This window comes from Erpetoichthys calabaricus, chromosome 7 (genome assembly GCF_900747795.2).
Source record: "Erpetoichthys calabaricus chromosome 7, fErpCal1.3, whole genome shotgun sequence".
NCBI lineage: Eukaryota > Metazoa > Chordata > Cladistia > Polypteriformes > Polypteridae > Erpetoichthys > Erpetoichthys calabaricus.
In genome coordinates this window covers 83973784-83992612 of record NC_041400.2, presented here as the reverse complement: position 1 = coordinate 83992612, position 18829 = coordinate 83973784, and the positions used below count along the sequence as shown (strand labels likewise).

Here is an 18829-nt window from a genome sequence, read left to right as displayed (position 1 = left end):
GAGAGAGGTGTGCGTGTGATGGAACTCGCCAAAATTTACGACCACAGTACGTCCACGATATGCACAATACTAAAGCAAAAGGAGACCATAAAGAGTGTAAAAGTAGCAAAAGGCATGACCGTAATTACACAGCAAAGGTCGGCTATCCACGAACAAATGGAAAACCTGCTGTTGTTGTGGATAAAAGAGAAAGAGTTGGCAGGAGATACACTTACTGAAACAGTCATAAGCGAGAAAGCTCGCATCATTTACAGTGACCTGAAGCAGAAAGAACCATCCACATCTACGGATGTAGTAGAACCAGAATTCAAGGCTAGTCATGGATGGTTCGACAGATTTAAGAAGCGATCAGGCATTCACTCTATCGTAAGACATGGCGAGGCAGCAAGTGCAGACCAGAAGGCAGCTGGCGAGTTCATCACACGTTTCGTGCAGCTCATCGAGGCAGAATGTTACATCCCCCAGCAAGTTTTTAATTGCGACGAGACGGGGCTTTTTTGGAAGAAAATGCCCCGTAGGACGTACATCACAGCAGAGGAGACGAAGATGCCAGGACATAAGCCAATGAAGGACCGCCTCACCCTTGCATTGTGTGCAAATGCTAGCGGTGACTTTAAAGTGAAGCCACTGCTAGTCTATCATTCAGAGAATCCTCGAGCCTTTAAGACTCACAGGATTCTTAAAGAAAAACTGCAAGTGATGTGGCGCGCCAATCCAAAGGCATGGGTTACGCGGCAGTTCTTCATCGACTGGGTAAATCTCTGCTTTGGACCTGCGGTGAAGAAGTATCTTCAAGAAAACAAACTGCCTCTGCAAGCGTTACTCGTCCTCGACAATGCTCCAGCCCACCTGCCCGGTCTCCAAGACAACATCCGGGAAGAATATCAATTCATAAAAGTCCTCTACCTCCCACCCAACACGACTTCAATCCTGCAACCGATGGATCAGCAGGTCATTTCCAATTTCAAAAAGCTCTACACGAAGCATCTGTTCAAACGATGCTTCGATGTGACAGAAAATACGGAGCTAACACTCCGAGAGTTCTGGAAAGAACATTTCAACATCGTGCAATGCCTACGCATGATTGACCTGGCGTGGAAAGAAGTGACCAGAAGAACACTGAATTCTGCATGGAAGAAGTTACGGCCTGATGCGGTTGCAGCGAGGGACTTTGAAGGATTTGGTCTTGATACCGAGACCAACGTGCCCGACGTAGATCCAGTGCATGAAATCGTGTCCCTCGGCAAGTCGATGGGTCTGCAGGTTGACGAGGGTGATATCAACGAGCTTGTCGAGGAACATGAGGAGAAACTCTCAACACAGGAGTTGCTTGAGCTGCAGGACATGCAACGTACAGAGGCTCTGCAAGAGATCAGCGGTACTGAGGAGGAGGTCGAGACAGAGGAAATTTCGACAAGTGAAATTAAACAAGTGCTGGGAATGTGGGAGAAGGTTACAAGTTTCATTGAAAAGAAACATCCAGAAAAAGTTGCAACTAGTCGTTCTGCAGCAAATTATGATGACACCTGCTTGGCTCACTTCCGTAAGCTTTTAAAAAGCAGGCAAAAGCAAACGTCGTTGCATAGGTATCTTTGTACTAAAACTGAAACTGCTATAAGTGAAGGTGCCGAAAGTGCAGCCAAAAAGGCAAAAACAGATGATTAGCATAAAAAAAAAATCATACGTACGTAATGTTAAATGTTAGGCTAAGTTTAAAGTTAAGAAAGTTTATTTTTTTACAATTCATGTACATACGTACAGTTAAGAAAGTGCAATTTTAGTTTTTTTTGATGTGAAGGTGCCGAAAATGCAGCCAGTCCTCTAGTCCTCCCTCCCTACCTCCCTCCTCCCTCCCTCCTTCCTCAGCAGCTCTCCGTTATCTGCCGCCAAGGTAAGGTTACATTTTCTTAAGTTGGTTTATCTTTTATTTAACTATATTTACTAATACAGTATTTTGATGTTTGTTTCTTATTTAAAAACATGTTTTTTTCCATTATTTATGATATTTTGGGGACTTTTTGGGAGGGCTGGAACGGATTAATCTCATTTCCATTATTTTAAATGGGGGAAAATTTGTTCGGTTTACGAGCAGATCGGGTTACGACCTCGGTTCTGGAACGGATTAAACTCGTAACCCGGGGTTCCACTGTATATACAGTTCTATGCATTATTGACAGCGAGTTTCTTTCCTTCAGTAATTTCCTGTCTTTTCTTCTAACACTCTTATCTTTCAATCCTTGGTGCATGGTAAAGGATGCATGCTATCCAGCTCCATCAACCCCAGAACTAGAAGTGTCAAATTGTTTTCAGGACCTTGCATAGCTAGATGATGAATCAGATAACTCTTTTGTGTTAGGCAGGTATGAAGATTGCCAGTAGGTCACCTTAAAATATGTCATCAATAAGAGAGAGGTAATGGTAGTGGGAATTTTAGTAATTATGGGGATTGATACTAGGCTATTCTCCAGTGACAGATAATCTGACACAGTGTGTTTCCTTCTGGATGCACAGGTGGGAGATATCCCTTAAAGGGGACATGGATCCCTTAGTTTATTGTTCATTTTGGAACAAATTACATAAGTAAAAGTAGGCTGTCACGTCTGCAATAAAAATTTAAGTGCCAAGCTGAGGAGCAAAACTGAAAAGCTGGTCTTCTCTAACATTCTGCCTGTGCAGCGGGCCAGTCCAGGCAAGGTTTTAGAATTAGAAGGTTTAATGCATGGCTCAAGTCTTAGGTGTAGCTTAGAAGGGTTTAGATTTATGGGGCATTGGGGACTCCTTCCAGAATAAGTGGAACCTGTTCAGCCAGGATGGGTTACATTTCAACTGAAGAGCTCCCAATATATTGGAGGCATACAAGTAACCTAGTCTGGGATTGTTTATACTTGATAATGGGGTGTTTAGGGCAGGTGTGAAGGGATGAACAGTAGTGTAATAACAAATATACATAGTAACTTAAATTTCTAGCCTAAAGAGGCAAAATAAAATATGTAATACATGAAAGATGGCTTGCTTTTATAAGTAATAACATTTCAACAATCTAAAGGAGAACAGGCCATTCAGCCAACAAAGCTCACCAGTCCTATCCACTTAATTCTTCCAAAATAAATAAGTTTAGTTTTGAAAATCCCTAATGTCCTAATGTCTCACTCATGGTAGCTTATTCGATGTGTCTATGGTTCTCTGTATAAAAAAAGATTCCCTAATGTTTGTGTGAAATTTGTCCTTAAGGTTTTTTTTTTTTTGTTCTTTATTTCGCCTTATACAATTTCTTGTATTAGGAATTTGTTAGTTTTCACATACCCCATGGGGTCAGAGCGCAGGTTCAGCCATTGTACAGCACCCCTGGAGCAATTACAGGTTAATGGCCTTGCTCAAGGGCCCAGCAGAATAGGATTTCTTTTGGCAGTGACGAGGATTCAAACCAGCAACCTTCTGGATACCAGCACAGATCCTTAGCCTCAGAGCCACCACTCCGCCCTAAAGTTTCCAGCTGTATCCATGTGTTCTTGATGAATTCATATTAAAGTTATAGTCTCAATCCACTGTATTAATTCCCTTCATAATTTTAAATACTTCAGTCATATCTATGTATATTTTTTTTGCTTAAACTAAAAAGGCTCAGCTCTTGTAATATTTCCTCATAATCCATCACCTGTAGCCCTTGAATCAGAGTAATCGCTCTTGTCTGGACTGTCATTTTTTATAGCTTTGAGACCAAAACTGTTCACAGTACTCCAGGTCTCATCAGTGCTTTATAAAGCTTTAGCATAACCTACTTGGACTTGGACTCTACACATTGTGCTATATAACCTAACATTCTGTTAGTACTTTTAGTGGCTTCTGAACACTGTCTGGCAGTTGATAGTGTTGAGTCCATTATGAATCCTAAAATTCTTCTCATAAGGGTTACTTTTCATTGTTAGACCTCCCATTGTGTATTCAAACTTAACATTTTTTACTTCCTACATGCAATACTTTATATTTACTGGTATTAAATTTCATTGGCACAAATCTGCCCAAACCTGTATGCTGTTCAGGTATCTCTGTAATAATTCATCAGTTTCTAGATTATCTGTTATTCCACCTAGCGTGATGTCATCTGCAAACTAAACCAGCTTGTTACTTAGATTCTTATCCAAATCATTCATATATATAGTGTGACATGTCAGTCCCTGTCTTGCACCCCAAAACGCGAGGCTGAGTCTCAGTACTTTAGCGAAACCAGCTTTATTCAGCTTGAAACAGGAACACCACGGTTATTTATTGTAGCGGTATCTACCACTCTCTTATACACGGACACAGCAATCAGGCAAGGTCATGGCCAAATAATACTGTTCTCTGCATATATAATGTTCCTTGCATCACCCATCTACGTCAGGCACTTTTAGTGCGACTGTGGTTGGCTCAGATTTGCTTTTGCTGGGAGCCTGTGGTTGCCCCGGCAACTGAGCAGCTGTCTTCCACAGACATGGAGATTGCGCTTTGGGACTCTCTTTGGCATGTGGTCCTGTTGCGGGGGAGTCGCAAAAAAGTTTAGAAATCTTACAATATAAAAATAGCAGTGACCCTAGCACTGACTCCAATGGAATACCACTATTGACAGTAGTCAATTCTGATAAGGTTCCCCACATCATAACCCTCTGCTTCTTGTGTCTAAACTAATTTTGAATCTATCTACAAACAATACCCTAAACTCCCACTACACTTTAGCAAATATCACTGGTTATTATTTATTGATGCTTCTGAATTTAGCAAAAGCACAAAATAGTATGGCAGTGTGAAATCAACACAGTGGTAGCACAGATGTTTTCCCATTATTTATAACCATAAATTGTGTTTGCTTTCCGTATTCTGTGTAGTGTGAAACTTTGTGCTTAATATGCATTTTTCAGCCTTAAACTCCTCTAAAACAACATCCCAGTACAGGTAATTAGACTGGTGTTAACTTTAGGTAGAGGTGACACAATTGCAGCATTATGGAACATTCTCTGTCCCACCTCTCTTAACAATATTTTGCAAATTGTGGCAAGCTGACCTGCTGCTCTCTCTAGCAAAGGATTGTAGGTTAGAAGTGCACCTAGTAATTAAGCAAAATTTCATTACCCAGGGTGTACCCCAATTTCTCAACTTTGTATTTCCTTCTATTGTTTTGTCCTGTCATTTTGATTGGTGGCAAGCAGGCTATGGGTGAGGAATGTCATACATTTGATATAATGATAGCACCAGAATTTTCCATTTAAGATGTCTTGAGTTAAACAAGTCCTGCGGTGGGTTGGCACCCTGCCCGGGATTGGTTCCTGCCTTGTGCCCTATGTTGGCTGGGATTGGCTTCAGCAGACCCCCCGTGACCCTGTGTTCGGATTCAGCGGGTATTCTGCGGTACAATGCAGTATTAGATGGCGAGGTTTCATTGTGGACAGATCTATGATCAGAGTTTATTTTAAAATACTGCAAATTTGGTACAATGACACTCATATTTCCAAAGCCATAAATAGGACAGCATATTCCTGAACAAATGCTGCAGTTGAACTTTTTATTCGCAGCCCAGCGGTGGCGGCTACCTGACCCGCAATGTAAATATTTCAGGCACTGGACAGTACCAGTGTCTTTTAGGACATTCTATTCTGACTGTTTGCGCTGGACAAACTGTTTAATATAAAGGTCACAAGAGTATTTTAGCATAGTACAGAGAAATAGTTATCTAATAGTAGCAGAGAAGCAGCACAGAACAGTGGAGAAGGTGAGGTGGCGAGCTGGAGTGCCACAGGTGAGCGGCAATAGCAAGCAACAGATGAAGTATAGTAGGAGATATTATGAGATGCACATGGAGATACTAGAATTTGGAGGTTCTGTTAAACAGCCATATACATATAACGCTGGGTATTAGAGGCATGATCCCCTCAGAAATGCAAGCCAGTAGGTGTAAGATCACATAATTTCTCAGTCATTAAGCATGTATAGAAGTAATCAAGAGCACTCCGGTATATCCATTATAATCTAGAAGACAAACCATCTCCGACGCTTAGATCTCCACCTTGCAAACAAATGTTCATAAGACTTGTCCCGTGAAAGATTTAGTTGTCCCTGAGGCTTCAAACCAGTCAAGGCAAAGTCTGTAAAGTCTATAAAAATAAATCCAAATTAGTACAATTCGAATCAAATGCATCCACAAACTATAAAATAAAAAAAGCTTAAGAAGTGCAAATTTAACTCGAATTTTAACAATAAGTATTGTGTTAACAGGGAGGAGCGGCAGCAACATGTATGCGCCAGCATCTCCTCCCAATCTGCTTTCCCAGATATTGTATATTCACCCATAATTTGTTATTAAAACATTGCAAAATATTTGAATGCATTTTATGTGAAATAAATTATAAGGACATTGTTCTACATAGTTTGTGGAGAATCGTCTAGTTGTAATTTTATTAAAAACAAAGTTTATTGATGTTTCATTGAGTTGTGTTTGGTGTAATTATTAGGCTGTTTTGCATGGAAGTCCATAGAGACAGGGTTCCCACGCGTCCTGGAAAACCTGAAAATTTTGAGGGTTATTTTCCAGTCATTGAAATGACCTGGAAACTGATTGAAATGGCCAAATGTCCTGGAAATAATCTTTCTTGTCCTGGAATTTTACTTCTGTTTTCGCTTTTTAATTTTTCTGTTTGAAACAGCTTGCTGTTCGTAAGTCTAGATATGATGACAGCTGAGCTAGGTCGTGGCCTCTGCTGCGCAATGTTTCCACCTACTGAGACGTGTATAGGCAATTATATTTGAGTTTTGACCCTCGTTGCTCTAGCTTGTCAGTAGCTGACAGGAGAACAACAGAACATCAGTTCATCACTTGAAATTTCTGCTGAGTGCATGACTATAAGTGCATATGGTGCAACTGACAGTTTTGTTACTTCATACCGTCTGATGTGGACCCAGGTCGCATATTAAACATGTCAAGTAAATTGGCGATGCTAATTTCTGTTAGCCTGTTAATGGCAATTCCCATTAGGTGTTAGCATAGTGCTAATTGTCTAATGACGGTAATCAGAATCAGAATACTTTATTGATCCCGGAGGAAATTGCTTAATCAATCTAAAATCATTAAAGTTTCCCTCTCTCCACTTGATCCAAACAAGCTCCTGCAAATCTCGATGGATGGACCAAGTGTCAACAAAAAATTTTTGAGATTATTTGAAGAAGACAGGTCTAAGGAGGCCCCAGATATTAGAAGCTTGATAAACCTAGGAACCTGTGGTCTTCATACAGTTCATGGAAGCTTCCAACAAGGCGAGAAGGAAAGTGGATGGAAGATAGGTGACAAACTAAGAGCCCTTTGGCAGCTTTTTCATGACACACCAGCCAGACGGGATGACTTTATTGAAATTACCAAAACATCAACATTCCCTCTAAAATTCTGTGCTCACAGGTGGGTGGAGGACTTGCCAGTGGCAGAGAGAGCACTTAAGATGTGGCCACATGTTGAAATATTTGTCGACAATTACAAGAAACTGCCAAAGAGTAAAATGCCAATGTCAACATCATACACTGTGGTCAGAGAGGCTGTTGGTGACCCCCTTTTTGAGGAAAAATTACAATTTTTTGCCTATGTGGCAAGGCAGCTGAAACCCTTTCTCGAGACTTTCCAGACTGATGCCCCCATGATGCCATTTTTGGCAAAAGACCTTCAGGCCCTTTTGAAGAGTTTGATTTCATGCTTTATGAAGAGGGAGGTACTGGATAACATCAAAACACCTGTCCAAATGCTTAAAATTGATGTACTGGACAAAACACTCCATTTGCCACTGAAAGAGGTGGATCTTGGCTTTGCCACCAAACAAGCTCTTGAGAAAGCCTCAGAGAAGCTGCTTGAAAAACCGCTGCCGGGCCAACAATTCCGGAGAGAATGTGTAGCCTTCCTGTCCGCAACAACAAAGAAACTGCTGGACAAATGCCCTTTGAATTATGCAGCAGTAAGGCACATGGCATGCCTAGATCCAGTAACTATGATCAGCGATGAAAGGCGTGCCATCTCCATGTTTGAGAAGCTCTTACAGCTGCTTCTTAATGCCAGATGGCATTCAGCAGAGGACTGTGACCAAATCCTGAGTGAGTACAAGATGTTCCTCACTGAAATGGTGCAGCACCATAAGGAGGAATTTCAAGGGTATAGAAGTAGCTCCTGTCGGCTGGACACATTCATGGGAATATTTGCTGGTGACAAAGCAGAGTACGCAATTCTGTGGAAATCAATGAAATGTCTGTTCACATTGTCACATGGGCAAGCAGCGGTCGAAAGAGGGTACTCTGTGAATAAGGACATGCTGGTTACAAATCTGAAAGGAAGGACTCTGATGTCTCTTCGCCTAATCCAAGATTCTTTGACTGGTGGCTCCTTTGATGGAGTATTGCCAAAGCCCCTCTTGCAGCATTGCAGAAATGCCAGGATGCGATATGTCCAATACCTTGATGATGAAAAAAAGAAGAAAAAGGAAACTGAAAATGACAAGCAAAGAGAAGAGCTCCGCTCTGAAATCACAAAAGTGGCAGCAAAGAGACAGAAAATAATCACTAGCATTGAGGCAATGCAAGAAGAAGCAGATGCAATGGCAGAGAAGGCTGAGAGAAAACAGGACTTTACACTGCTCACAAAATCTAATGCCTATCGTAAAAGTGTTGCTGAAAAAAAGAAAGAGGTCATCGGTCTGGATGCAGTTTTATCAGACCTCAAGGAGCAACACCAGCATTGTTTCTAAACCTAGGCCTACACCAGATGCCATTTTCATAGGTTACACTACAGTGACTTATAGATTGTTTTTTTTCCAATATACTGGAGTTCAGGCTCTTATCCTTGGTTAAACTAGAAAGAATACTAGGAACAAAGTTTTCAACTCAGGAATTGATGGCAAGGCTATCATGATTTAAAATGGATGTATTTTGCTTCTTTTCCCACAAAGATAAGTTCTTTATTATAATCTTTGTCATTGACTTATGCAAATTCTACAGCTGCTGTATTCCCAGTAAAGCTACCAGTTGAAAGTTAACTCTGACTTTGTTTTGTCGCGTGCCAGTTGTTGCATATATTAGTGTTATAGGCATCATACACATGATATAGGCCATAAATTGGCTTTATGCAGTTTTGTTTAATAAAACATTGTACATAAATTTATTTGATACAAACAATGACATAATATGTAATATGCAAGTAACTTTTACTGAAATTAGGTCACTATGGTAGCCTATTTCATGGTGTGATCAACAGCTCTATACTGAACATTATGGAATTGCTCAGTATATGTCAGTGTTTGGATAGTTTTCCACAATCCAAGAGGCATTTATTTCTTTAAAAGAGTTTTGCAGTTTAAAACAGTGTGTAACAAAAAGAGGTCAAACAACTCCATTATACATCAGTGCATTAATTGGTGTTGCCTTTATGTAATTTAGCATATTGTTGACACTAAGTCCCTGCATAATCAAAGAGAAATTAAACGCACCGTGTAAACCTAAAGTTTAAATTAAGTTCATAGACCTACAAAAGGTTGCCATTCATTTGAGGCAAGATTGCTTTTCTTCTGTACAACTATACGTTGCATTCTCAAGAGTGTGCTTGCACGGCTTCAGATATAGATATATATATATATATGTATGTATGTCTATATATAAATATGTAAGCTTATAAGTACTGCCTTACTTCTCTTTAAGAAAGGAAGATGTAATGATACTTGATTTAAACGATTCCATATCTTCCTGGGTTTGCTTAGCTTATTGTCAATATCTTTACACCTTTTTTTAAGACTTATTGACTGAAACGGGCTTTCACGAAAAAAGTTTTGCTACAGGATACACCCTCCACAAGTTAAGCAAGTAAAAATAAAATATATATTTCTGTTTTATTTAAACCTTTTAAGTTCGTATGCATAGCCCCATTTGGCTGTTTTATTTATTTTTTTTCTTTCTTCAGTAATATTTAATCTCCTTAAAAAAAAAAGAACATATCCATTTTACTTTTTTTGTATCTCTTTAGTAATATTTTAGTGTAAAAGGATAACCAGTATTTAAACCTTTTATGTTACTTTATAAATTTATTTTACACAATGTTGAAAAATTAATAAGAAAGCTACATATTTTGGCAGCTGCTGCTTTCATTTTCAATGAAATGAAAAAAGCTCTCCAAGAGAAAACATCAATGAAGAAGAAACAGTTTGCACTATCTAAAAATGAGAAATCCTCATTTAAGTTTGCTGAAACTGAAAATAAATGAATAGTTCCTATGTGTATAATACATATTTATCTATTTTACTTATGCCTTTATTCCAGCAACTTGCAACATCTGAGGTACAATTTGTTACATTACTTTTGTTTTTTGCAGCACAGGCAGGTGAAGTGACTTCCTCAGGGTCACACAGTGGTGTCAGTACCAGGATTTGAACTGACAAGCTCCGGGTTTACTGAAATATTACTGAAGAAAGAAAAAAAAACGAAAACGGGCAAATAGGGCTATGCATACAGATGTTCATCCATCCATTATCCAACCCGCTATACAGTAATCCCTCGCTATATCGCGCTTCGCCTTTCGCGGCTTCACTCCATCGCGGATTTTATATGTAAGCATATTTAAATATATATTGCGGATTTTTCGCTGCTTCGCGGATTTCTGCGGACAATAGGTCTTTTAATTTCTGGTACATGCTTCCTCAGTTGGTTTGCCCAGTTGATTTCATACAAGGGACGCTATTGGCAGATGGCTGAGAAGCTACCCAGCTTACTTTTCTCTCTCTCTCTCTCTCGCGCTGAGTTTTTCTGATCGTGACGTAGGGGGATTGAGCAGGGGGGCTGTTCGCACACCTAGACGATACGGACGCTCATCTAAAAATGCTGAAAGATTATCTTCACGTTGGCTACCTTCTTTGCAGCTGCTTTGTGAAGCGACATGCAGCACGGTGCTTCGCATACTTAAAAGCACGAAGGGCACGTATTGATTTTTCTCTGTCTCTCTCTCTCTCTCTCTCTGTCTCTCTCTCTCTCTCTCTCTCTCTCTCTCTCTGCTCCTGACGGAGGGGGTGTGAGCTGCCGCCTTCAACAGCTTTGTGCCGCGGTGCTTCGCATACTTAAAAGCCAAACAGCACTATTGATTTGTTTGCTCCTTTGAAGAGGAAGATATGTTTGCATTCTTTTAATTGTGAGACTGAACTGTCATCTCTGTCTTGTCATGGAGCACAGTTTAAACTTTTGAAAAAGAGACAAATGTTTGTTTGCAGTGTTTGAATAACGTTCCTGTCTCTCTACAACCTCCTGTGTTTCTGCGCAAATCTGTGACCCAAGCATGACAATATAAAAATAACCATATAAACATATGGTTTCTACTTCGCGGATTTTCTTATTTCGCGGGTGGCTCTGGAACGCAACCCCCGCGATGGAGGAGGGATTACTGTATCCTAAATACAGGAGCCAATAAGTAGATACGTATATATATATATATATATATATATATATATATATATATATATATATATATATGTATGTATGTATATGTATATGTATGTATATATATATGTATGTCTATATTTATATCTATATATATATACATATGTAGATATGTAAATTTGTATATGTGTATATATATATATATATATGTATATGTGGATGTGTATATGTAGATATGTGTATATGTATATATATATGTATATATGTTTATGTATATATATGGTTACATAACCTCTTTAACACACTACTTCTCCGCTGCGAAGCGCGGGTATTTTGCTATACAGTAATCCCTCACCTATCGCGGGGGTTACGTTCCAGAGCCCCCTGCGATAGGTGAAAATCCGCGAAGTAGCGACCTATATTTATTTTATTATTTATACATATTTTAAGGCTTTATAAACCCTTCCCACACTCTTATAAACCTTTCTCACTCTCTTGTTAACCTTTCCCACGCTCTTATAAACACTTCCTGTGCTCTTAAACACTTTCTACATTCTTAAACACCTCAGACCAACACTGCACACAGCGATCAGACGTCAATGTGTCTGCACTCGCTTTGTGAAGGGGGGCAGCTGAACTCACGCTGAGCAGAAATGGACTTTGTGCTGCTTCTGCCAAAATGCCTGCTTGTCGCTCTGCGCGAGGAGTGTGTGTGTGTGTGGGTGTGTGAGAGCTGAAAGCACCTTCGCTCAAACCCCCCCTCCCCGGAAGTGCAGTACGCTCCTGCCACTTCGCATTGTCAAGGGGGTGGGGAGCTGAATGAACGCTAAGGAGAAGTGGACTTTGTGCTGGCTTTGTGCTGGTTGTCGCTCTGCGTGTCAATAATTTAAAAGCCTGTATATCACCAATTTTCCTGTCTCACTGTCTTGTCTTGCGTGAAGTTAAAATGTTTTATAATAGTGAGATGTTACTCATATCCTTAGCCCGACATCCACATATCATATGTGTTAACAAAGTGTGTTTTATAAGTTTACATGTGTTTAAAGCATGTGGGATGGGTATTTTAAGGCTTAAACTAAACAAATGTTTATTTATATGGTCTTTCTATATCGCGGATTTTCTCCTGTTGCTGATGGGTCTGGAACATAACTTCCGCGATAGGCGGGCAATCACTTGTATTTAAAAACCCGCGAAGTCGTGAATCCGCGAAAAGTGAACCGCGAAGTAGTGAGGGATAACTGTATGTGTATATATATATATATATATATATATATATATATATATATATATATGACAGCAACACTCATAACAATGACAACACAATTACATAATATATATATTACATAATATATATATATATATATATATATATATATATATATATATATATATATATATATATATATATATATATATAATATTATATGTGGATGTTTATATGTATGTATATATATATATATATATATATATAATATATATATATATATATGTAGATATGTGTATATGTAGATATGTGTATATATATGTATATACAGTGGTGTGAAAAACTATTTGCCCCCTTCCTGATTTCTTATTCTTTTGCATGTTTGTCACACAAAATGTTTCTGATCATCAAACACATTTAACCATTAGTCAAATATAACACAAGTAAACACAAAATGCAGTTTTTAAATGATGGTGTTTATTATTTAGGGAGAAAAAAAATCCAAACTTACATGGCCCTGTGTGAAAAAGTAATTGCCCCCTTGTTAAAAAATAACCTAACTGTGGTGTATCACACCTGAGTTCAATTTCCGTAGCCACCCCCAGGTCTGATTACTGCCACACCTGTTTCAATCAAGAAATCACTTAAATAGGAGATGCCTGACACAGAGAAGTAGACCAAAAGCACCTCAAAAGCTAGACATCATGCCAAGATCCAAAGAAATTCAGGAACAAATGAGAACAGAAGTAATTGAGATCTATCAGTCTGGTAAAGGTTATAAAGCCATTTCTAAAGCTTTGGGACTCCAGCGAACCACAGTGAGAGCCATTATCCACAAATGGCAAAAACATGGAACAGTGGTGAACCTTGTCAGGAGTGGCCGGCCGACCAAAATTACCCCAAGAGCACAGAGACGACTCATCCGAGAGGTCACAAAAGACCCCAGGACAACGTGTAAAGAACTGCAGGCTTCACTTGCCTCAATTAAGGTCAGTGTTCACGACTCCACCATAAGAAAGAGACTGGGCAAAAATGTCCTGCATTGCAGATTTCCAAGACGCAAACCACTGTTAAGCAAAAAGAACATTAGGGCTCGTCTCAATTTTGCTAAGAAACATCTCAATGATTGCCAGGACTTTTGGGAAAATACCTTGTGGACTGATGAGTCAAAAGTTGAACTTTTTGGAAGGCAAATGTCCCGTTACATCTGGCGTAAAAGGAACACAGCATTTCAGAAAAAGAACATCATACCAACAGTAAAATATGGTGGTGGTAGTGTGATGGTCTGGGGTTGTTTTGCTGCTTCAGGACCTGGAAGGCTTGCTGTGATAGATGGAACCATGAATTCTACTGTCTACCAAAAAATCCTGAAGGAGAATGTCCGGCCATCTGTTTGTCAACTCAAGCTGAAGCGATCTTGGGTGCTGCAACAGGACAATGACCCAAAACACACCAGCAAATCCACCTCTGAATGGCTGAAGAAAAACAAAATGAAGACTTTGGAGTGGCCTAGTCAAAGTCCTGACCTGAATCCAATTGAGATGCTATGGCATGACCTTAAAAAGGCGGTTCATGCTAGAAAACCCTCAAATAAAGCTGAATTACAACAATTTTGCAAAGATGAGTGGGCCAAAATTCCTCCAGAGCGCTGTAAAAGACTCATTGCAAGTTATCGCAAACGCTTGATTGCAGTTATTGCTGCTAAGGGTGGCCCAACCAGTTATTAGGTTCAGGGGGCAATTACTTTTTCACACAGGGCCATGTAGGTTTGGATTTTTTTTTCTCCCTAAATAATAAAAACCACCATTTACAAACTGCATTTTGTGTTTACTTGTGTTATATTTGACTAATGGTTAAATGTGTTTGATTATCAGAAACATTTTGTGTGACAAACATGCAAAAGAATAAGAAATCAGGAAGGGGGCAAATAGTTTTTCACACCACTGTATATGTTTATGTGTGTGTGTATATTATATATATATATAAAAGACAGCAACACTCATAACAATGACAACACAATTACATTGACAATCATGTTACGTTATTTTTTAAAATGTTTCCTTTTCTTTTTCATAACCTCTTTAACACACTACTTCTCTGCTGCGAAGCGCGGGTATTTTGCTAGTAAATATATATATATGTATATATATATATATATATATATATATATATATATATGGTTTTGGCAGCCAAGCGCTTTTTTTCCAAAATAGAAGACCTCTCTTTAGATCCGTTTAATCGCCTCGTTGATTGCATGTCTTCCAAGGTAGTTTCAATACCCATTTCCTGCACCGAGTCATCTCCCGTTTTATGAGTGACTGTTTTAGTCGCTGTACTTCGTACAGGTCTTTGAACGCACTGAATACTTGTAACTGGTGTCGCCCGTCGGCTACTTTCGACAGGGAATGGAAGCAATTGTTGAGTAACAAAAATTATTTGTAAGTGATTTCGCATTGAAGAAATAGTGAAAACTTGATCACTTGGGTCAATACCTAAAGAAATACACACAGCAAATGCAAATGAGAATACACCAGAATCTGTATGATTTAATTGTTGCTGTGCGTCTTCATAAACTATGGGAGGTTTGTAAGGAAACAAAGCATGAAGGAAATGAAGCTGCTCTTCAGTGAGGTTGAATTTTTTATCAGCGTTTAAACTGTCATAGACATGAATTACAGCACCATCATAATAGGTACACACCCAGTGAGTCACTCGTTCAGTAGCTGCAGAAGGTAATATTTGAATATGTTTTTCATTTTGTGGAATGGGCATTATAGGTATGTCAGGAGTCCACATTAGCAAAACCTCTTGAGGTTGGAAAATTGTATGCGCAGCTAAAATTTCGTTGAATTTGCTCATGTGATCTGTTGATAAATAATCATTATTTAGCAACTCATTCATTGCAAAATCTGACAGTGGTAAGATCACTCCTTCCCTAACACTAAACACAAACACTAAGTAGACACTATCACTAAAAAACGGCAACACTGCTGGGAAGAACACTAAATGAGATAAAGTAAAAGTCTACTAAACTTCTTTATTCTTCAGTAAATCAGTAAAGGAGAAAGGACGGCAAGACCGCGTCAGCTGCGGAGCTCAGCTCAGAGCGAAATGAAGTGAATGAAATGAGGTGAATGGGAGGGGAGATGATCACGTGACTCCAACACCCGCCTTAACTCTCCGTCCCTCCACAAACACAGTCTCTCGGTTTCCAACTCTCCTTTATATATATATAATATATAGATTACAAATATTGTATTTTGATTTGTTTTTTTGTTACTTTGAACGTTAAACTGCTGTTAAGATTTTTTCTTTCAGATTTATAGTGGGAAGGAATTTGTTGCTGTCTTTGAAGAAGTTTTGCTAATAGCTGAACAGTAATTTTCAGATTCAATTGTAAAATTTTCAGTGCAGAACAAAATGTTGTATGTGTGTTTGTAATGTATTTTAACCACGGTCTCAAACTTTTTTTTCCCCTCCCCTTCTTATCTCTGATTTGTAGCAATCACAGATCTGACAGTAAATGGCATCACACTGGCTACAAACCCTAACAGTTTGGGGGTAAGTTAACTCTTAAAACAGTTTTAGTGAGTATAATTATGCCATTTATATGACAATTACTTATCAGTATTTTTTTTTCCTTTTTCTAGCCCACCCTTTCAGAATTTCACAGTGCATTCCAAGTTGTCTTCATTGATCCTTCTGGATTTGTAAATGTTTTTGCTGCTATGACAACCAGCCGATACAAACAGGTAAGGCCTTATTTCAAATACTTAAGTGGTTCAAGAATTAGTACAAGGAATTGAGCACCAGAGTCTAGTATTCTATCCTATTTGTAGGACTATCTCATCCATCCTTAATTTAAATATGTCTGAATTTCTTTTAGACGTTTTGGAAGCTACATTTAATTACATTCATATATCAGTTGTGTGTGCCATTAACATCCTATTTTCAGAATCATTTTTTGACTTCAGTGCCTTCTGCGGTCCATAGCATTGTTAAACAGGGAAAAAAGACACAATTGACACCTAAAATCAATACAGGTTCTGTGTTATTTCACTATCAGAAAAAAAAAAATAAATTGTATATTATTATATATTGTGACTGAGAGAATAAAACTGAAAAAAACCCTAACTTTTACAAGTACTATAAATTTACATAGGCTGTTACAGACGCAACTCAAATGTATGTTTTTATTGTATAATTACAATAAGAGCAGCTCACTACTCAAAACGGTAAATTTGGGAGGCAGCCAGTATCGAACCAACGACCTCTTGATTAGGAGTCAGCAGTTCTGAGCCCTGCGCCACACAGGAAGTTATGTCATTGATTTGCCCTAAGGCAACTTTTTTTCCTTTCGGTTATATCTCTATCTATCTATCTATCTATCTATCTATCTATCTATCTATCTATCTATCTATCTATCTATCTATCTATCTATCTATCTATCTATCTATCTATCTATCTATCTATCTATCTATCTATCTATCTATCTATCTATCTATCTATCTATCTATCTATCTATCTATCTATCTATCTATATATCTATATATATATATATATATATATATATATATATATAATATAAAATCCCTATGTGCGTCCAGGTGTCCGTGTGTGGGTGTCTGCTGATGAAGTGCGCATGCGCGGGGCACGGTGCGATGCACTATATTACTCTCAGAGAAAGTTAGAGTTGTTTTACGGAAATACAAACCAGTATTACTGCGAGAGGAAATTAAAGGTACACAATACAGTGACGCATATTACAGGCACATACAAGCCAGTATTACTGTCAGAGGAGATTAAAGGCATATTACCGACGCGCACGCCTGTATTACCGCCAGAGAAAATTAAAGGTATATTACGGACATACAAGCCAGCAGACGTACAAGATGGTATCCTTCAATAAGGGCGCGCACAAAAAGGCGATCCTCAAAAGGGTGACCTGAAATGGGCCCAGCGAATAAAGGCGCACGTAAATAAAGATCTGCACCTTTGTTGCTCTTCACATATTCCAGAGCCATTTGAACAGACTTTGCACATATTATACTGTGTGGAATTGTTACATTACCAATTAAAAGGGATTAAATTTTATTTGGATCAAAACCAAGATACAACTTGAAACAGAAATAACAGTTTCCTCCTTTCAATGATGTGTCATTTTCCTCTTTTAATACAGAACACTGCTTATCTGCTGGAGACCTTAATTTGCATACACTGGTGCGGGCTTCTGCCAGCACTGCGCAGGACATTTCTTATAAATGCATATATAACAGTAATATTCTGGATGAATATGGACAATTAAAAAAAATGTCTGCTAATTCATTTTTCTATAATATCATGAAATTTCAATCAACTCCTTTGAAGCATTTTTGATATTTTGGAGTACAGTATTTAGTTTTTCTTTTGTTTTGTGGTTGGGGTTACCCTTAAATTTTGATATATCGAAATGTCCATTCTTAGCGGACAACTTCATACCTAGAGGTACCATCCTGTCAAATTTCAGCTTTTTAACTAAACAGGAAATAATGTTTTTGTTGATTAAATCAGTGAGCAAGTCAACTTTGCATCTTATATTTATAATGTATATATATTTAACAAAGCATTTTTTTTTTGTTTGCCAAAACCTATCCAAGAATTTTGACATTAATGTTCTGGTGAGGTTGCTGGTGTATAGGGTGCACATTTTAATGGTTTCTTATTTTGCTTTGGAAAAATGGCATTGATGAACATTAGTAATGTTAGTAAATGTATTTATTCATTTATTTTAAATTAAAATTCATTTGTATTCTTATCTAGGTGCAACATGAGGCTCAGCTCTCAATGCAGGTTTGGGATAACCCCAATTTTGATGGGTTCCATGCTCTCTTCATGACAACCAAAACACTTGTACGGAGCTTTGATCATGTTTTCCAGTAAGTGATTTTAAAGTACTTGACTATTTTTTTTTTGTTGTTTTCCTTTGTAGAAGAAAAAGTCAATGCAAAAGAAATGTTCATTTGTATTTATTTGAAATGTAACTAGAAACAAATGGACCACCAGTTCTATCAAGATCTATGCTCCAGCCCCTAGTAGTTTGCAAGTACCAGCAGTTTTTATTGCTTAGTGGATGTTGAATTTTAGTCGTCTTCTTCCTATCACATAACTAGCTTCTCTTTGGCTTCACACTGTGTCTCTTCTTTTTCTTTTTGCTGTGTTAGCTTATTGATC

At 38.4% G+C, this 18829-nt stretch overlaps 1 protein-coding gene across 1 annotated transcript in view; it reads left to right on the top strand.

Annotated features, from left to right (window-relative positions):
* LOC114654120 (nucleolar protein 6-like) overlaps positions 1–18538 on the top strand; it is a 44440-nt gene extending 25902 nt beyond the window's left edge. Inside the window, exons 6-8 of the mRNA XM_051929451.1 lie at positions 16122–16180; positions 16270–16371; positions 18419–18538. Of these exons, the coding sequence (XP_051785411.1) occupies positions 16122–16180; positions 16270–16371; positions 18419–18538 (281 nt within the window). The remainder of the gene's footprint in view (positions 1–16121; positions 16181–16269; positions 16372–18418) is intronic.
* The last annotated feature ends 291 nt before the right edge of the window (positions 18539–18829 follow it).